Genomic DNA, 19,109 nt, shown 5'->3' with positions numbered 1-19,109 from the left:
AGGTTCATTGAGTGGGAAAAATATCAGGCTGAATTCAAAGTGAAATTACTAAACACTTGCTGATATAACTGACAAATAGTAACTTTTTTACTTGCTGTCCTACCCATTAACAAAAATATACTTCAGCAACAACACTGCTATAGGAGGGGTCTGCAGTTATATATGTGTAAATATTTATATAAACCATCAGAAACAAGAACAATTGGGGTTTATTATCTGTACAATCCATTTTCCTTAATCCATGTAATCATATTTGAACATAGGGGGGAGAAAAACAACAAAAATGACCCCCCCCATTACTTTCCCCATGAATTTAGGGTGTTATGTCAATCTGAGTCAACTCAAGAAGTCTTTGTTTTTGAGTTTTTAATTAAGACCTTTACAATACTTCAAGGCAAGATTTTCACAGTCTAATTTCCCTCTAGGATTGTGCATACAGTATTTTAGAAGAAGAATGGGTGTGTGTGTGTGGTAAATGTCAGGAAAGCCTTTTTTGGCTATATCTACACTTACAGTAGCATGTGGAGTACATACACACTGCATGCACCCCTAGAATGGGTATAAATAACAGTGTAGACAGTGAGGCACTACTTCGGTGAGCAGAGTAAGGACACACCAGAACCTTAGGGTACATATCCTACACAGCTCTCTTCACACTCACTGTCTTCGCCATCTACACCGCTGTCTTTAGTAGTGTAATGTCCCACTACCTTCCTGCTGCTGTGGCAGGGAAAGGCTCTGGCGGGGGAGGCACTGGGGAAAGGCTCTGGAAGCTCCCTGCAGCAGAGAAACGCTCCCAGTAGCTACACTTGGCAGGGTGGAAACAGCTTGCTTTTCACTGTGGCGTGTACTACACATATCCTACATGCTGACACCAGTGTACACCAGGCCTTAGAGTGTAAGTTATTTGGGCCAGGGAAGGTCTTTACTTTTGTGTTTTGTACAGTGCCAAGCACGTTGGTGGCACTTAACACATACATTAATAAGCATATGAGAGATGATGCAATCAAAGTGACTCTTCCACACAGGAGCAGTTTATGCTTCAGTACTATGTAAATACACAGAATATATACAATGCCTATATTTTATTCTGTAGTTTGTACTCACTAACACCTAATAGTAGAGTAATTAGGCAAGCAGCAACTACTGGGCACAGTGCAATTTCAGGAGATTAAACCCTGATCCCGAACCGTTAAAATCTATGGGAATTTTGCTATTGACTTCAATAAGCACAGGATCAAAGCCCTTAGGGTACGTCTACACAGCAAAAAACTAGTCCCATGGCAGTGAGTCTCAGTCATGGGGCACGTGCTGTGGAACTAACAGTTTAGACATTCAGGCTGGAGCTTGTGCTCTGAGACCTTCCACCCTTGTTGAGTTTCAGAGCTTGGGCTCCATCCTGAGCCCGAACATTTACACTGCTATTTTTAGCCTTGCAGTGGGAGCCCCATGAGCCTGAGTCAATTGACCTGCACTCAGACCTGCTGCTGTACTTTTTTTTTTTTTCCTTCCACGTAGACATACCCTTAGTGACCGGCAGAGAAGAGCTGATTTCATAAACTTCAGCCAGTTATTAAGTCCCAGTACATGCCAGGCATGGTCTATTATTACTATTATAAACCAAAAATGAAAAAAAAGACATGGATTTCTACAGGGAATGTAAGCATAAACAGAGCTATTCTATAAGTTGAAGTGAAGTTCTACTCTGAAAAATGGTATTGTGTGGTTTTATATTTATTCTCTCGCCATTACTTTTACATCAAATTTACTCAGTTTACAGATCACATAATTTTCTAACTGCCAGTCCTGAAAACTCAGATGGGGATCTGACAGTCAAGATGCTTTCTTTCTGGCTCACTTGTCATCACTACTGGTAAAGATTCTGTAACTGGATTTAGTTAACAATTCTGTTGATGATGCATGTGCCAGAAGAATTCAGCTTTGTTCCCTAGCTGTATTGACGGCAGTGCTAAAAAGTAGTCGGAGAATCTTATTTATGTCAATGAACTAAGCGTTTCTGTTGAATGAGATGCCATTTTTCTGACCATAGCAGAATGGTCTGTACATTAGTCTGAACCCATTAGTCTGAACCTGTAATGGTCTGTACATTAGTTGATTACTTTAATAATCTATCAACATTCCATTCCACTTACAAGGATTTCTGAAACAAGTACCACATTCAGTAATCCACAATAGTTCCTTCAAGTCATTTCTAAATGTATTTAGAAAGTCTATAGAAGGTGTATTTTTTGAAAACTCCTTAACTGCACTTTCCTGTCTTTGTGTGAGTGAGCACATACTATATTTTTAATTTTTAAAAAATTTAAATAAATGTATGATCCAGTGAAAGGGTCACATTACTAGGAGCCAGCTTTGCCATTAACTCAATGTGTGGGCTCAGGCAAGGCATCTAGGCTGCATGTCTTCAAAGGTGTCTAAGGGAGTTGGATGCCCAACTTCCACTGAAGGTCAATGTGAGCTGGGCATCTAACTCCCTTGAGCCCCTTTGACAATCTCATCTTTAACCTTTTTGGAAAAACTCTGCCTTTCTTGAATCCTGTGCACCATTCACTGGTTCTAACAGGTCTGTACAGGTTTGAAGTAAACAGGGGCGCTGGAATAATTTGTATAGTGGGTGTGCTGAGAGCCACTGAACCAAACGGCAAACCCATATGATGGAAACCACTTCAAGCTAGTGGGTGCGGCAACAACCCCAGCACCCGTATTTCCAGCACCTATGGAAGTAAGGACTGAATTTGGCCCTTCCTCCATTTCTCCATCTATAAAGCAGAAATACTAATACTCACTGCCTTCATGAGTATATTGGGAGAGTTAATTAGAGTTTATATAGCATTTTGAAAATGTAAGATGATATATAAATACAGAGTACTATTTTATTATTATATAGGTAAAGTATGTAATAAATCTGTAGGACACTGTAGGGAAAGTGTGCATACCTACATATGTCTATTATACAATGGAACACATGTCAAGCAAGATATTAGGGTGCAAACAATTTTTAATATGCATTAAATATCCTATGAACAGTATTTAGCTTGTGTGCTTAGCCATTTTTCTGAGTTTAAAATATTGGCCATTTTAAATTGTTTTTCAGAATTCTTAACACACAGCTATACATAATAATCTCGTGCTCTAATATTGTTTTAATCTAAAAACATAACCAAAAACATCTGAATTGGGATTTTTTTTTTTTAAAGAGACTTGTATAGTTTAAATAGGTCCAAATAAAATTTTGTGAAAAATGGAGAGAAAATTCCTTTCTAGGCTGAAACTCTGTGTGCAAAGTGGAAATTTTTACTGCTGAAAATAAGATTTCTTTTAAATAAAAATTAATGACAGACATAAGTATAGCATCACCAACAGTGCTACTGTACGGATTTTGTTTAAAAAAAAATCACATTCTTATAAACAGATTTCATAGTAGAGTAAAAAGAAGAAAATGCTTCCCATTTCTTGGGTTGCCAACTTTCTAATCGCACAAAACCGAATACCATTGCCTAGCCCCTGCTCCTTCACCGAGGCCCCCTCCCCACTCATTACATCCCCCTTCCCTCCATCGTTTGCTCTCCCCCACTCTCACTCGCTCATTTTCACTGGGCTGGGGTAGGGGTGCATGCTGGGGTGAGGGCTCTGCCTGGGTGTGCAGGATCTGAGGTGGGGCCAGAAATGAGGGATTCAGGGTGTGGGAGGGGGCTCCGGGCTGGTGCAGGGGGTGAGGACTCTCATGTGGGGCCAGGGATGAGGGGTTTGGGGTGCAGGAGGGGGCTCTGGGCTGAAGCCGAGGGCTTTGGAGCGCAGGAGGGAGCTCACGTCTGGGGAAGAGGGTTGGGGTGTGGGAGGGGGTGTTGGTTCCAGGAGGGAGTTTGGGTGTGGGAGGGAGCTCAGGGCTGGGGCAGGGACGCAGAAGGGAGTTTGGGGTGTGGGATCTGGGCAGCGCTTCCCTCAGACAGCTCCCAGGAAGCTGTCAGCATGTCCCTCTGGCCCTTACGTTCCCAGCCAATAGGGGCTGCAGAACTGGCGCTTGTGGCGGGGGCAGGGCGCAGAGCCCCTATGGCCTCCCCTATGTCTATGATTTGGAGGGACATGATGGCAGCTTCCTGGGAGCTGCGTGGAGCCAAGTAGGGAGCCTGCCAGCCTCGCGCCAACTGGACTTTTAATGGCCCTGTCAGCGGTGCTTGACTGGAGTTGCCAGGGTCCCTTTTTGACTGGGTGTTCCGGTCGAAATCCGGACACCTGGCAACCTTACCCCTTTCACCTGACTTGGGTTCAGAATATAGACATCCAATAATTCTTACTGCTTAGGTCTGACCTCTGACATATAATGCCCCTCACTTCAGATATTGAAAAAACGGATTCTCCACACACTTATTTTTCAAGATACATAATTATGTGTGATTCATAAGACTGGGCAGGATCAAGTCCATGGCTTTTTCTACACTGTGAGCTAGGGTTGTGATTCCCCTGCATACACATGCTTGCACTATCCCTCTTTGAGCTAGCATGAGCATAAATAGCAGTAGCACAGGTAACAGCAGCAGAGGCGTGCTGAGTTTGTATTTGTCTAAACCAGTGGGTATTCATCTAAGCTGTGCTTCTGCTATCGATGCTCCTGAAGCTACACTGCTATACAAGCCTGAGGAGAGCTAGCACAAGTATGCACACATGAGGAAATCACACCCCTAGCTCACAGCGTAGGCATAGCCCAAGAAGTTTTTCGTGTATGCATTCTGAATTACCCAAAGGTGGGGGGAATCGTATTCTTCCTTTTTACCTTCTCTGTCAAATCTGCCTATGAAAGTGATTTTAAACAAATCTATTCTAATTCTGTCTTTCGTCAATTTTATTACACAATCCTAGAGGGCAGAATCAAACCCATGTACCCAACAGTAGCAAAACAATGTATATGCTTGGATTCCCACCCCCACCCCCCTGCCATTTTACAGTACATTTAGTGAGAATATTATGCATATATTGTTTAAGAAACAAACCTTGTCTCAAGTAGACAAGGCTATTACAACAATTAGTAGTGTTAAAGACACGGGTGATCCTCATGCAATGTATGCATGCACGTTTTTTACAAATAAGTACAACATTCAACTAATAACAATGGGTTGTTTCATATTAGATAGTAATTAGCAAAATAACGTTTGACAAAGTTTCTGTCATGCTTCTACTTTAAGAATAAAACACAACAATAAAGCAAAATATTGTTCCAGACAGGTCATACATATGTATATGGTACTAATTATATTAGATTCAGTACAGCTTTTTGGTCAGACAATAATCTATCTATCTGACAAGCACAGAAACAGAATACTAATCCTTTTTCTTCTAGAAACATCTGCATAAAAGGCAGACTTGCTTGGGTACAGAGATAGTATCTACCCTGCTTATCTAACTCAATGTTATTAAGCCCTGAACTGAGACTGGTTGCTCACTTTCATAAAAGACAGCCCTTTATTATTAGGCCAATACTTCATAAGAATCTAAGTTTCCAAAAGATGGTTTGATAACTGAAATGAAAAGCTTTACCAACATACTTTAATCTTTAAGAAGATCAAAAAAGGGCTTTTGTGCAGAACACAAGTTTTTTACTTTAATAAACTATATAAAAAGAATCCACAAGAGACAGTCACCTACCTGAGCATCTGTATTGGTTCTGTGTATGCCATCATCAGCACCAAATGTCCTTTTGCAGTCATCTAGCCACTACAAAATAAATATAAGTAATTAAAACTACTCTGCAACACAGAGCAAACCAAAGACTGTGATAAAAATGACAAAGACATGTATTGCTATGAATACCTTCCATACACCCAGATCACCATCAGTGAAATTATTTAATTCATACATTTTGATATTCTCATTTTGTTTAATTCTAGTTAAAGCTGTCTTTCACATGCCTGATACTTGGCACTTAATTTCTTACCAGCACTGACCTTGCCAATGAATGTCACTCTTTGTTCTGCTAAGAAAAAATGCTATGTAGCAGTTACCCTGTTCCCTCCACTGGAAATTTCACGTAAGCTTCATTATCCCACAGTATGGAGTACATGCTACCTTTAGTGCTTTCATTAAATTTGGTGATTGGGGATGGATGGCAGGTGGTGGAGGAAATAGAAAATTCCTTAATTATATATGCTAAAATAATTTAGCTTTTGGAAAGATTCATTATATTATCTCTCAATACCTTTAATGCTAAAAAGATGTGTGTCTAAAGAACACTTTGAATAAAAAGTTGATTCAGTTTAGATAAATGAAAGGATAAAACCTGTTACATTTATTGGGAAATAGTATGATCAGAAAATGTAATTCTCCGGTATAGTCACATGTACAACAAATGTATTCTATTGATTTCAATGAATGTTTTGTGTAAGAGACAATCACTATCTTGTAGGACGTAAAAAGTGAATATAAAACATACATAAAAACAAGTTAACAGTCTTGATGTACAGTGCATCCTTTTAGCCAACACAGCACCAGGCACATTTTGGGCACTACTATAACACAAATATCATCAATAATGCTGAAGTAGAGTATTACTGGAATAGCAAAGCACCATGCTGAGATAAAAGTGAAAATTATCCCCTGTAACACAGAACAGGCTCAACACAATCCATGGAAGTAAATTTAGCAGAATGTGTGCTGTATATCATGAGTCTTATTGGAAATTTTAGTGACCTTTTCCTAACCTTTGTCTGATGCAAGAAAGGGAAGAAAAAAATGTGATTTCCCATCTGCTCAATTTAATAAAGGCTACTTAGTGAATTAACTAGGCCTGTGTGCTTATCAGAAGGAGAAGTGGAATTCTCTAAACACTGTGGTGTCAGTTTCAATTAGTGACATGGATCCCACTGTACATTTTAAATCTTGTTTTTCTTTTCATCTGACAGCATCCATCAATAATAATGATATAGTTTGCATCAGAAAAAATGACATCAGAAATTGGGAACCTAATATCTAGTTTTCACACTCTGTTTGATGTCTTCTTACACATTTTACATTTTTGAAATCTTAAAGAGAAAAAAAAATATTTTTAAATATTAGAGATCCCTGCAGTTTTTACATGATACTTGAAGTGCTCTATTTTCTTATATTCTCCTTTGATTCAATGTTTTAGTCTGTAATACAGATATGAGCACAATGAAAGCCTTAGTACAAGGGAACAGAACAGTAGTTCGGAAAAGCAAAATTGGACAACATGAAAGATCCTGGCCCAGCACTACAAAAGGGACATTGGCTTTTTGTCACTTGCTCCCTTTATGCGCGTGCCATAAAGCGGCATGTTGGGGACCATTCCTACTAGTGTAAGTTAGAGAAGCCCTGTGGATGTTCTGACTTGCACTGGTAGGTTTGGCTCCCTGCTAATACCAGGACCAGTGGAAGCAAAAAGAGGTGGTTACTCACCTTGTGCAGTAACTGAGGTTCTTCAAAATGGTTGTCCCTGTGGGTGCTCCACTTTCGGCACACTGTGCTTGTAATCAGAGATTTATAGTAGCAGTGCCCCAGTTGGCTGCGCACGTGCGGCAGCCATCTCACACCGCTCTGAGGGCTTACCTACTGTGCACAGGCAACCGTCCCCAAGTTCCTTCTCCACACCAGAGAATCGACGTGAAACTCTGAAGTAGAGGGATGGGGGGTAGTGGAGCACGCACAGGGACAACCATCTTGAAGAACCTTAGTTCCTGCACAAGGTAAGTAATCTTCTTCTTTTTCTTCTTCTTTGAGGAGTGTGCCTGTGGGTGCACCACTTTAGGTGACTGTTGAGCAATGCCCCTCAGTGGAGGGGAGGGGCTTCAGAGTTGGTTTAGTGACCGTAGATAGCACTGAGAGTCCACACTGAGCATCTGCAGCTGATTGCTGTTCTAATGTGTAATGTTTAGCAAAAGTATGGGCAAATGCCCAAGTAGCTGCTTTGCAAATGTCCGTGATGGGTACATTATTGAGAAAGGCCACCAATATTAATAATGGTCTGGTGGAGTGAGTGCAAACTCCTGGCGGAGCTGGTAGATTGTTGTTTTGGTAACACAAATGGATACAACTTGATATTCATTTAGACAATCTCTGTTTTGAAATAGTTTGACCCTTGGAACATTCTGTTATAGAGAGAAATAGTCTAGATGACTTCCTGAATGTTTTTGTCCTTTCTAGGTAGAAAGCTAGCGCTCTGCAAACATCTAGCGTGTGAAGTGATGCCTCCCTGCGGTCGGCATGCGGTTTCAGAAAAAACGCAGGTAAGCATATGGGTTGATTTAGGCGAAATGGGGAGGCCACCTTGGGTATAAATTTGGGATGTGGCCGTAAGATCACTTTATCTTTGAAAAATGTGGTATAAGGTGGGTGTGCCATTAGGACACCTAATTCCCCCACCCACCTTGCTGACATGATGGCAATGGGGAAGGCCATCTTCATGGATAAGTGTAACAGAGAACAAGTTGCTAGGGGGTTCAAACGGTTTCCCCATTAGACTGCGGAGAACAAGGTTAAGAAAGATCCCATGGCGGCAGGGTCTTTTAGGGTGGGATAAGTGTTTTCTATGCCCTTTAGGAAGTGTTTAGTAGTTGGGTAAGCAAAGATAATGACTCCGTCCACCTTGTTGTGGAATGAAGTGATGGCGGCCAGGTGTACTCTGAGGGAGCTGTTAGATAACCCCGATTTCTTAAGGCCCAGTATATAGTCCAGTATCCTGGGTAGTGGGGTCGACTGTGGAGCAATATGGTTGTCCTGTCACCAAATGCAGAACTGAGACCACTGCTGTGTGTATATTTTTTGTGTGGTTAATCTTCGACTGTTCAGTAGGACGTCTTTCACTTCCTCAGAATAGTTTTTGTAAATCCCCGTTAGCCATGGAGTAACCCGGCCTTGAGAAAGAGAAGGGATTCGTTGGGGTGATTGACGTGTCCTGAGTCCTGCGTCAGAAGGTGAGGTATTATTAGAAGGGTTTGAGGTGGCTTCACTGCCATCTGTCTCAGGTATGGGAACCAGGTTTGTCTGGGCCCTGTGGGTGCGATGAGAATGATCCTGGATTTGTCCTGCCTGATCTTGTGAATGACCCGACTCAGGAGTGGGATTGGAGGGAATGCATACAATAGTGGTGTTTCCCACTTTATTAGGAGAGCGTCGTCCAAGGAGTGGTGTTCCAGTCCGGCTCGGGAGCAGTATTGAGGGCACTTTGCGTTCTGAGTTGTTGTGGCTAGATCTATAATGGGGAACCCCCATAGGTTGAATATGGCTGAGAGAGTTGAATGATCCAGCTCCCACTCATGGGTTTGTGAGAAGTCTCTGCTCAGTTGGTCCACTGTTGTGTTTGGACATCCTGGCAGATAAGATGCCAAAATGTCTACATTGTTGGTGATGCACCAGTTCCAGAGGCGTATTGCCTCTGTGCACAGAGAGTATGATCGCGCTCCCCCTTGGCGATTTATATAGAACATGCATGCAATATTGTCTGTAAGGATCTTGACAGTCATGTTTTGGATCAAGGGCAGGAAGTGCTCACATGTATTTCTGACAGCCCTTAGTTCCAGTATGTTTATGTGTAGGTTGGATTCTACTGGAGACCAGTGACCCTGGATGGCGTTGTTGCGTAAATGAACTCCCCATCCCACAAGGGAGGGGTCCATAGCGATCGTTGTAATAGGAGCTTTCTGTTGGAAGGAAACACCTGTGCAGATGTTCTGTGCTTGTGTTCACCATGTGAGCAAGTCCTATGGAGCATAGTGAGACGTCTGTTGAGAGAATGTTTATGTGGTATGTAGATGGTGCAAAACCAGGCCTGTAAGCATCTCATGTGTAGCCTGGCATGCTTTATGACAAATGTCATTTCAGCCATGTGCCCCAAAAGCTGTAAGCACATTCTGGCGGACGTTTGTGGACTGTCCATGATCGTTGTAATCAAATTGGTTAAGGTGAGGAAGCACTGTTGGGGTAAACTTGCTGTTGTGGTGAGGCAATCGAGGGAGTTTCCAGTTGTTGGACAGGAACCATGGTGGACTTCTCCACTTTTATCTGTAGTCTGAGATCTGTAAAGAGGATTATCGTGGTTTGTGTGGCGTTTAGTGCTGCACGTTGTGTCGACGCCCTTAAAAGACAGTCGTCCAGGTATGGAAAAATCATCACCCCCAGTTTTCGGAGGTGAGCTGCAATGACCGCGAGGGCCTTGGAAAAGACCCTTGGGGCATCTGACAGGCCGAAGGGGAGCACTCTGTATTGGAAATGTTGATGTCCCAGGGTGAATTTCAGGAATCGTCTGTGCGCCGGGTGAATGGTAACATGAAAGTAAGCATCTTGTAGGTTGAGGGCTGAGAGCCAGTCTTCTTTCTCTAATGCCAGAATTATCATGGAAAAAGTCACCGTTCTGAAAAGTTGCTTTCTCACAAATTTGTTGAGCTGTCCTAAATTAATGATGGGTCTCCATCCACCGGTCTTTTTCTGAGTGAGAAAATAATGGGAATAAAACCCTCTTCCCCTGTATTGATCTGGTACTGGTTCCACGGCCCCTGATTGTAGGAGGTGGTTTATTTCCTGTTGTAACTGGGGCTCATGAAAGGGGTCCCTGAAGATGGACAGAGAAGGGGGGTGGGTAGGTGAAAGAGAGATGAAGGGGATGGAGTAACCCTTCTGGATAATTTCCAGAACCCATTTGTCTATAGTGACAGTGTTCCAGACTGGGCATTACGGTGACAGACAGTCTCCAAAAAGGGCTAGAGATTGGATCTAGTTCCGGGATCAAAGAACGTGGAGGTCTCATGCCCTCAACCAAATCTTCAAAATGATTGTCTGGAAGTAGATGAGTAGAAGTAGTTGAGACATGGAAGGCTGATCTTGGTTCTGCCTGCATCTTGTCTGTTTATGGCATTGGTCACACTGTCTTTGCGGCTGGGTGTTTGGGGTAGTTCAGAATCACTGGTTATAAAATCTGCCCTGTTTCTTTTTGTTCACGGGTACACAGATACCCAGGGATTTTAAGGTGGCCCTGGAGTCCCTCAGGATATGTAAAGACACATTTGTGTGTTCCGCAAAGTTTCTGACCCTCAAAGGGTAAATCCTCGACTGTGGCCTGGACCTCCCTACGGAACCCGGAAAGGTGAAGACAGGATGCCCAAAGCAGGACCACAGAGGTAGCAATCGAGCATGCTGCCGTATCTGCGGAGTCGAGAGAGGCCTGTTTTGGCAACGAGACCCCCTTCAGAAATGTTAGCCTTGTATTGTTCTTTTTTGTCATCAGGCAAATGTTCAATAAAAGTTGACATTTTAGAGAACAGGTTGTGCATGTATTTAGCTAGTAAGACTGAATAATTAGCTATGCGAAATTGGAGCATGGCTGAGGAATACGCTTTCTGTCCACAGGTCTAGCCTTTCCCAGTCCTTATCGTAAGGGTTCATTCTAGACTGGTGTTGTTTTCCCCTTTGATTAACAGCCTCAACCACCAAAGAATTTGGTGCAGGGTGAGTGAACAGAAGCTTGGCCCCTTTAGCTGGCACATAACACTTGTCAGATCTCTTACAAGAAGGCGGGGGTGTGGCAGGTGTCTGCCTGATTATTTTTGCAGGATCCATTATGGCAGCATTGATAGGCAGTGCAATTTTTACTGATGGAGATGCCTGGAGGATGTCTGTAAGCCTGTGTTGGGTTTCTGGTAGCTCTGCTAAGGAAATGTCCAGGGATTCAGTTACCTTCTTGAAAAGATCCTGGAATGATTTGAAATCGTCCCGATGTGTGTGTGGGGGGGTGGTATTACTGTTTCATCCAGTGATGAAGATGAAATGTGGGTGGGCGGCAGGGTATCACCCTCGGGCTCCTCTATCTCCTCCTCCCATGTCTCTGAGGGAGCTGGGGCAGGTGGTGAAGGGGATCGTGTTGCTCTAGACCTTGGTGGAATGGGGAGGGGAGGGGGAGGCTGAGGTCCTGAGGCCTATATAATGCCCACGGATCCCAGTATGCCCAGTTGGGTGGAAAAGTCATTGGAGGCGGCACTCACAGTTGAGCCTGCCAGCCTCATATGTCAGCAGATGTGTGATGCTGAGAGGGTCCTGGCTGAGGGACGGAGTGGTGAGGGGTGCATGTCCCTGCCTCATCCTCTTCTTCCTCATCGCTGGAGATGGCTGAGCCAATGGGAGTAGCCACCAGGTTTGGTCCCGGTCTCGCTGGGGTACCGTCAGTACTGAACAGGAGCGTGCCAGACTTTGAAGTAATCATGAGGTTTGCCTGTTGCATAAATTGCTGTGGTACTGGAAGACTCGGTGCCAGGGACGTCAGAATGCTGTGGCATGGGAGCAGAGTGAGAGCTGTTGGTACTGATGGCTTACTGTATTGCGTAGGTACATCAGGTGGCGCCATTACAGTACTCGGTGCCAAGGTTTTCTTCAGCTCCGTTGGTGCCGACCTGGGAGGTTTGGTTTTCGTGCGCGTACCTCCATGAGAGCTTGCCCACACCAGGTCCTTAGCTCCTTGGGACGTCTTGGTACCGGACGTTCCTGGTGCCTCGTGGTCCGATGCTTTTGGTGCCATTGGTACTGGGGCAAATTTTCCACTGGGAGATTGCTTTCTTTTGCGCAAATTTCACTGTGGGGAAGAGCAAGACCGCTTTTTAGCAGCCTTTTTGGAAGCAGGCTCCTTACCAGCCATTTTTGAGGTAGATCCCCTGTCAGATGCTGCTGCTGGTGACTGCTGGCCAGGAGGCATTCTCGACTCGGGGTTGGAGGCTGGCCTGAGAGATTTCTCCATCTGGAGGTCCCTAGCCTTCCTTGTCCAAGCAGACAATTTTTTGCAATGTCGACACTTCTGAGTAATGTGGGTCTCACCAAGGCAGTGGACACAGTGTGCGTGGCCGTCTGCTACCAGTATCGAAAGTCTGCAAGTCAGGCAGCGTTTAAAGCCGGGAGAGCCAGACATGCCTGAGAGGGTACTCGTTTTGAGAAAGAAGGAGAATAAGTCCATATTTGGGTCTCTGTTCTTGTTGTCGAAGCCGGCGACCCACCTAGGAGGTGGGGGGGGGGGGAGGGATTGAGGGGAACAGCTAACCAAAAAAAATTTTTGGAAAGATTTTAAGTAAAATATAAACTAGAGGATAAATAATGAAATTAAAGTCTAATACGTCCGAGAAAACAGAAAACTGCTGAGGTATGTAAGATTAAGAGAGGCACTGCTGTCGCTCCGACTCAAGACAAAGGCAGTACAAAAGGAACTGGGGGACGATTGGCTGCACATGCTAAGTAACCACTCGGAGCGGTGTGAGACGGCTGCTGGGTGTGCACAGCAAGCTGGGGCACTGCTACTAGAAAACTCTGATTACAAACATAGGGTGCCAAAACACCTAACGTGGAACACCCACAGGGACACTCCTCGAAAAAGAAAGTTGGCTTACAAACCCCTTTGTCTCCCCCACTTCAGCTCTGCTGGGTGTGAGTTCCATGCAGCTACAACTAACACTCCTATTTTTTACATGTGCAATTCAAAGTCTAAGGAGGTTAAGACAACATACAAATATCACATACAATACACTTTTTCAGGATAAAGTTTGTAAAAGAGGTTTACAGTTTGGCTCATAATTCTTGGGGTTGATTCTAGAGACCAGTAGTTTAATATACCACACAGATTGCTTTTATACAATTATTACCTATTAGAATATAGCCAACCAATTTTACTTCAATCACTTCCTGTATGTCTCATTAGCTTTTGTTAGCCAATACATATATGTTAGGCATAGTATGCACCATGTTAAAAGGTATTATGTGCATGGTATTAATATAAAAAGTGTAGGGAAGTTATTTTAACGGAATGTAATATGCTTTTCCTACAATTCTGTTCACCCACATAATGTATCCCACAACACTTTGAAAACCTGAAGTCAGCTTTGGTATTACAAAACAGGAAACTTGCCAAAGCAAAGATGCAAGAATACTTTGTACCAAATATGGTTAGGGGAAACTTTCATGGCTCATCAGTACTTGGAATGGAATATTCAGATGAGTACAGGGAGGTACCTTTATGGACCAGTACCAGGAATGCTAGTAGCCAAACTAAAAATAAGGAAGGTACAGAACAACAAGCTAAAGAACTGGTATGAACTGGTGAACTGGATTTTAGTGATGTGTAAGGAGTTTTGTAACTTGTAAAATCATCCAATAAATACTGCTAGCTGAAATGCACATCTCTGAAGCACGCAATCTGTATATGGTGAACACGCTGTGAGAATTTGTATGTCTGTCTCCCTTTTGTCTTGTACTGCTTTGTTTTTAGACAATAAATTTGGCTAAGTTAGGTTAATTGGTCTTTTGAACATTTTAAAGAATGAACAGCAACTGCAGTCAAACAATTGGCTACACCTTTGGATCAATATTTTCTTGTGCCTTGTTTATTTAACTTCACTGTGCTTTCGCTCAACCCTTCTGAAGACTCCCAATTCTCCATTCCTTGTACAATACACAAACGGTGGTGAACAAAGAATGACCATTGAAGAAATGAAAAGAATATGTTTTAAAACTGTAGAACAAGAACATTTTTTTGGAGAAAATTAGCCACTGATTTCTAAATTAAATTATATTATGCTAACTAAAACTGATAAAAGTTTTACCATCTTTTTCTTTCTTGATGCAAATTAAAAAAATAATAACCAAATCTGCCTTAGGCTCTCAGTTGTTTCAGAACAATTTCTTTGACCCAATGAAACCTTTGCCTTGCCCTAGTCACTCACAAATATTGCAGTAGAAGACAGGCTGAACACAGAAACAGTCCTTGGGCAGTCTTTTGACAGCATCACTACAGAAAACATGTGTGCTCCACTGTGATATATTGACAGAGGCCATCATTAACTTCCATACACCAGATTCCTTTATATAAACAAAATGCAGACAACTCAAAGAGATTCTGCATTATCTTTATGCATAGAATAATCTATAATAAAAAATGAAAATATAAAAATATAGTTGAAAATTTAAAGTGCATTTATGGTTAGAAAGGTGACTAAGATTGCTACTTTCTTATTCACCAATTAGAAAAAAAAAATCACATGTGTATAATGGGCAATTAACTCACTGAGAAACAATCCACATGGAGAGAATCTCACAATGCCATTTTGCATAGTCACTTTTCAGAGTATAAACACATACCTAGGTTCAAGTCCCTACTCTGCCTCAGACTTCATGAGTGACCTTGGGCAAGTCACTTAGCCTCTCTGTGCCTCAGTTCCCCATCTGTAAAATGGGGAAAATAGTATTTGCCTATTTCACAGGGATGTAAGAATATATAAATTACAGATAGTGTGGCACTCCGATACTGTGCTAATGGGGGCATCCCTAAAATTAGATGAGATTTAAACTTAATCAGAAATATAGTTAGTGCAAGACACTTATACTTGTGCTTCTCATAATCCAATTATTGTTTAGGATTTGTCAGGTTTTTAAAAAATGGAAGTAGTGATAATAGTAAGGGTAACAAACTAATACTAACACACAAGCAGACCTTTTTTATTTGAGCCATGTACTAAACATAAAAAGTCAATTCTCTTGATTTTGGCTGCCCTGGTAACTTTGAAAAGACTAAGATGAAACCATGTGTTTCATTTATGTTTTGATTTAGTCTCATCTCAAACTAGAAAAGTGTTGTGGCTGAGAATACAGTAGCCTAATAAACCTAATTGAAATTTCTGTCCCTAAGTGTGTATTTAAAAGGACAATGCCAACTAGAAAAATCACCTCTGTGTGAAAATTTAGGATCTATTATGGTGTGACTTCTAATATTGCTGTAACTGGAGGAGATTATGGTGAAAAAAATGTCTCTTTTTTACAGTTTGTTTACTTTGTGCATTTGATAGAACTTTGGATCTGATCCAACTCCCACTGAACTCAGTGGCAGTCTTCAATTAAAGTTAGATCAGGTTCTCTTGAGTATAGTCAGTTTCACTGTTTCCTCTGTATAATCAATTTTTTCTCCAGCTAAAAAAAGACCTTATTAACATCAGAAACAGGACAAGAAAAGTCCTTATTAAAAATGTTAAAAAAGACTTTTTAATAAAATTCAGGAAACACAATTTAAAGACTCTAATAAAAACTAGAGTTTTCAAAAATGTTTCTCCAAGAAGTTCAGACTGATGGAGTCTCATTAAGTATGGAGATACTTTACCCAGGAAACTGGATATGTCTTGAGATTCCTTCTAACAAAAATGTGGCAGCATGTCTGAACCATTTGATAGGTGATTGCAAGTGTGATGTGTTTATGGTCATTACATACTTTGAGTGGTGCAAGATTGATGTTTACCACACAACCCGATGCCTACATGAATCTATTAGGGAAATATCAAAAGAGACCATTTATATTTTCAAAACCGAAGAGCCAGAAAGACTGAATTCAGAGCCAATGTCCCAGGCTCACATCTTTGGATATACCAATGGATGCAAGCCCTTAGGGTAAGCCTGCATGGAACTGATTCAGCACATTTCCTGAGCAGCTTCTGACAGACTTCTATAGATCACCAGCAACATTTGCAAAATGTCCTCTCCTAATGGTACCCCTAGGGGTCAGTGACAACAGTACCAGCACTGCCCTTCCCAGAGACTGATCCCTTTTCTCGACAACTACTCCTATACAGGTGTGTACAAATTGCATCTCTTCCTGCGACTGCAGAGGTGAATCTGGTTCCATATTTTCTTTTAGTTGGTGAAAGGGTAATCCGTTTGAATTTTCTGAAGTTAGTATCCTTCTAAAGTCAGTTTCAATACATTGGTTCATAAAAACAAGCACACATGCTTTGCTGAAAGTTCAATTTTTAAACCTACTGCCCTTTGCACAGAGGATAGGCATTAAATATACCTTCAGGGTCTAAACTATTTCATCATATTGTCTAAATGTCAACTTTATTTTAAATCTCAGCATCACAGACCCTCTCTACCCCATAGTACTTATATGAAGGAGTAAAAAGCCTACAATGAGTTCAGCATTGATGCTAAAATTCTCTTTTACCTTTTGAACATTTAACAATTACCCATACACACAGTAAAAAGTAATAGTGTGTAGGTAGGTGCAACAAGCATCAACTACCCATAGCACAAACAACTCTTTCAAACTATACACAACAGAGAATGCTAGTAACAAAAGGAAGCAAGCTATTCCACCAGTATGCCACAGCAATTTCTTTTTTAACTTTAAGTCTACTATTTTGTTTGAGATACAAGACAGACATGTAGCTTTTTAAAATCTCCTTGATAATCTTTTGAAATTCTAGTATTTTTTAAAATTCTGAAACAGGTATCAGCCTATGGAATAATGCAGACTCACCTGCTCTGCTGCCTCTCTTTTGGCATTATAGGTATCTAGATGTTCTTGAAGCTCTAGAACGCTGAACTTCAACATTTCTAGTAAGCCACAGGACATCAGCTAGAATATAAAAATATTTTTTTTCTACTAACAAATTAAACACTTAAATTGTTAGACCACATTTGGGATATCACATAAAACTAGCTGTTCTGCACATCACAGTAAAACCTCTGTTTTTAGCTTTAAGCAAACATTTGCAGCCACACCACCCCAAGCTGAGATCTAAGCAGATCCTGTAAGGTAAGCAGGGTTGTGCCTAGTAGAACTTGGATGAGAGATCTCAAAGGAACTCCTAAGTGCTGAAGGAAATAACACTTGTGATTCAACTTGTGGTACATTTCCATCTAAAAGCTAAATCATAAGTTTGCAATCTCACTTACAGGGAAGGACAATGTGTTGTGTTGTCCCAGAGCAGCTTAGGAGGGAGACTGTGACATTGTGACACCCTATGTCCCTACCAGTCTCCATGCTACTCAAGGAAGGGAATAAACTGTGCTGGGTCTACAGCTGTTACAGCTTATACTATTTGGAGCACTGAGGTAACTAAGCTGCCAGGCATGTTGGTGTGGGGGGGGATGAAATCATGGTCTGTCAACTCTCCTCCCTTTCCTGCTCACCTGTGCAAGGGACAAGCAGTGGCTCTGTGGAGTCTGCTTCTATCCTGCATGCAGCACAACAATGCAAGGGAGTAAGTGGGCTCCTTATGCCCCTTGTACTTCCTTGTGCCAGTGTGCAGAACAGGCCACAATCTAGCCCCAAGTCAATATGGAACCAGGATATTGTCAGAGGTACTGTTCTGCTGGAAATACTATGATTTGGATTTCCCTGTGTAGATATGCCCTATGGCAGACTCAAAGTCAGTAAGGAAGGATAGCAGAATCTGACCAGGATATTGAATGCCTCCCCCCGCACCATTTAGTTTGACAAATGAAACCTTGTAAAGAACAGTGAGTGAAATTAATTGATATCTATTATCTAAATCCACTGTTTGTCCTTACCATATAGAAGTTATTTGGGAGAAATAATTATATTTAATAATTTTTGTATAATTAGAAAGGGCTATATTTCACAACTGAACTTACAGCTATAAACTATTGTTTTAATACTATTCTGTTTCATTTATACAAATTAATCTTTTTATTTTTAAATACAAGTACTATCTATGCTGCTGCAATCACTGACAATGGGAGAGATTTTCAAAGGCACTACTATCAGTTGGCTGTCTGCCTGGAATTTTGAAAAAAATTCCCTCAATATTATTTTGCAAAGGTTGAACCATAAAACATTCTGTGCGCCTGCAGGAAGATTACTAAATACATAGATATTTTAATCTAACCGTGTATTGCTGACTGCACATGAGATTTTACCGTTTCAGCATCAATAAAGACTGTTGGGCATTCCGAACACATCATCATCACCTCCAGCGAACTTTTAAATTTTGTTCCAATACGCTGTAGACCTTCACCAAGAAAACTGATTGCATCATTTGTTATAGTCCCAAACTTTCTTTGAATGGTCTAGAATAATAAAAAATAGAAAGAAATATTTACTTTGCATTACTTCCTTTTTTCTTTTCTTTTTCCTGATAAAGGAAAGCTTTTTTTCTATTATGACAGAGAATTTCTATGTAAACTACTGTCATTTATGACAACACACTTTTTTTTGTCATTATTAAATTATACACACACTCACAAAATATGGACTGTTTGCATAATAAAAGCAGTAAAACACTATAAGAAGGGAAATAGTTCCCAAAATTATGGTACTATATATT

The 19,109-nt window shown here is 41.5% G+C and overlaps 1 protein-coding gene across 11 annotated transcripts in view; it reads right to left on the bottom strand.

Annotated features, from left to right (window-relative positions):
• Positions 1–19,109, bottom strand: part of FRYL (FRY like transcription coactivator) — a 427,650-nt gene that overhangs the window by 5,807 nt on the left and 402,734 nt on the right. For all 11 annotated transcript variants that reach the window (XM_077815668.1, XM_077815661.1, XM_077815665.1 and 8 more), the window contains 3 exons: positions 18,703–18,852; positions 17,297–17,395; positions 5,662–5,730 (listed from right to left, as the gene is read on the bottom strand). In XM_077815668.1, coding sequence (XP_077671794.1) covers positions 5,662–5,730; positions 17,297–17,395; positions 18,703–18,852 — 318 coding nt within the window. The remainder of the gene's footprint in view (positions 1–5,661; positions 5,731–17,296; positions 17,396–18,702; positions 18,853–19,109) is intronic.

The sequence above is a fragment of the Eretmochelys imbricata genome, chromosome 4, assembly GCF_965152235.1.
Source record: "Eretmochelys imbricata isolate rEreImb1 chromosome 4, rEreImb1.hap1, whole genome shotgun sequence".
In the NCBI taxonomy this organism is placed as follows: domain Eukaryota; kingdom Metazoa; phylum Chordata; order Testudines; family Cheloniidae; genus Eretmochelys; species Eretmochelys imbricata.
This window is presented reverse-complemented; position numbering and strand designations above follow the sequence as displayed.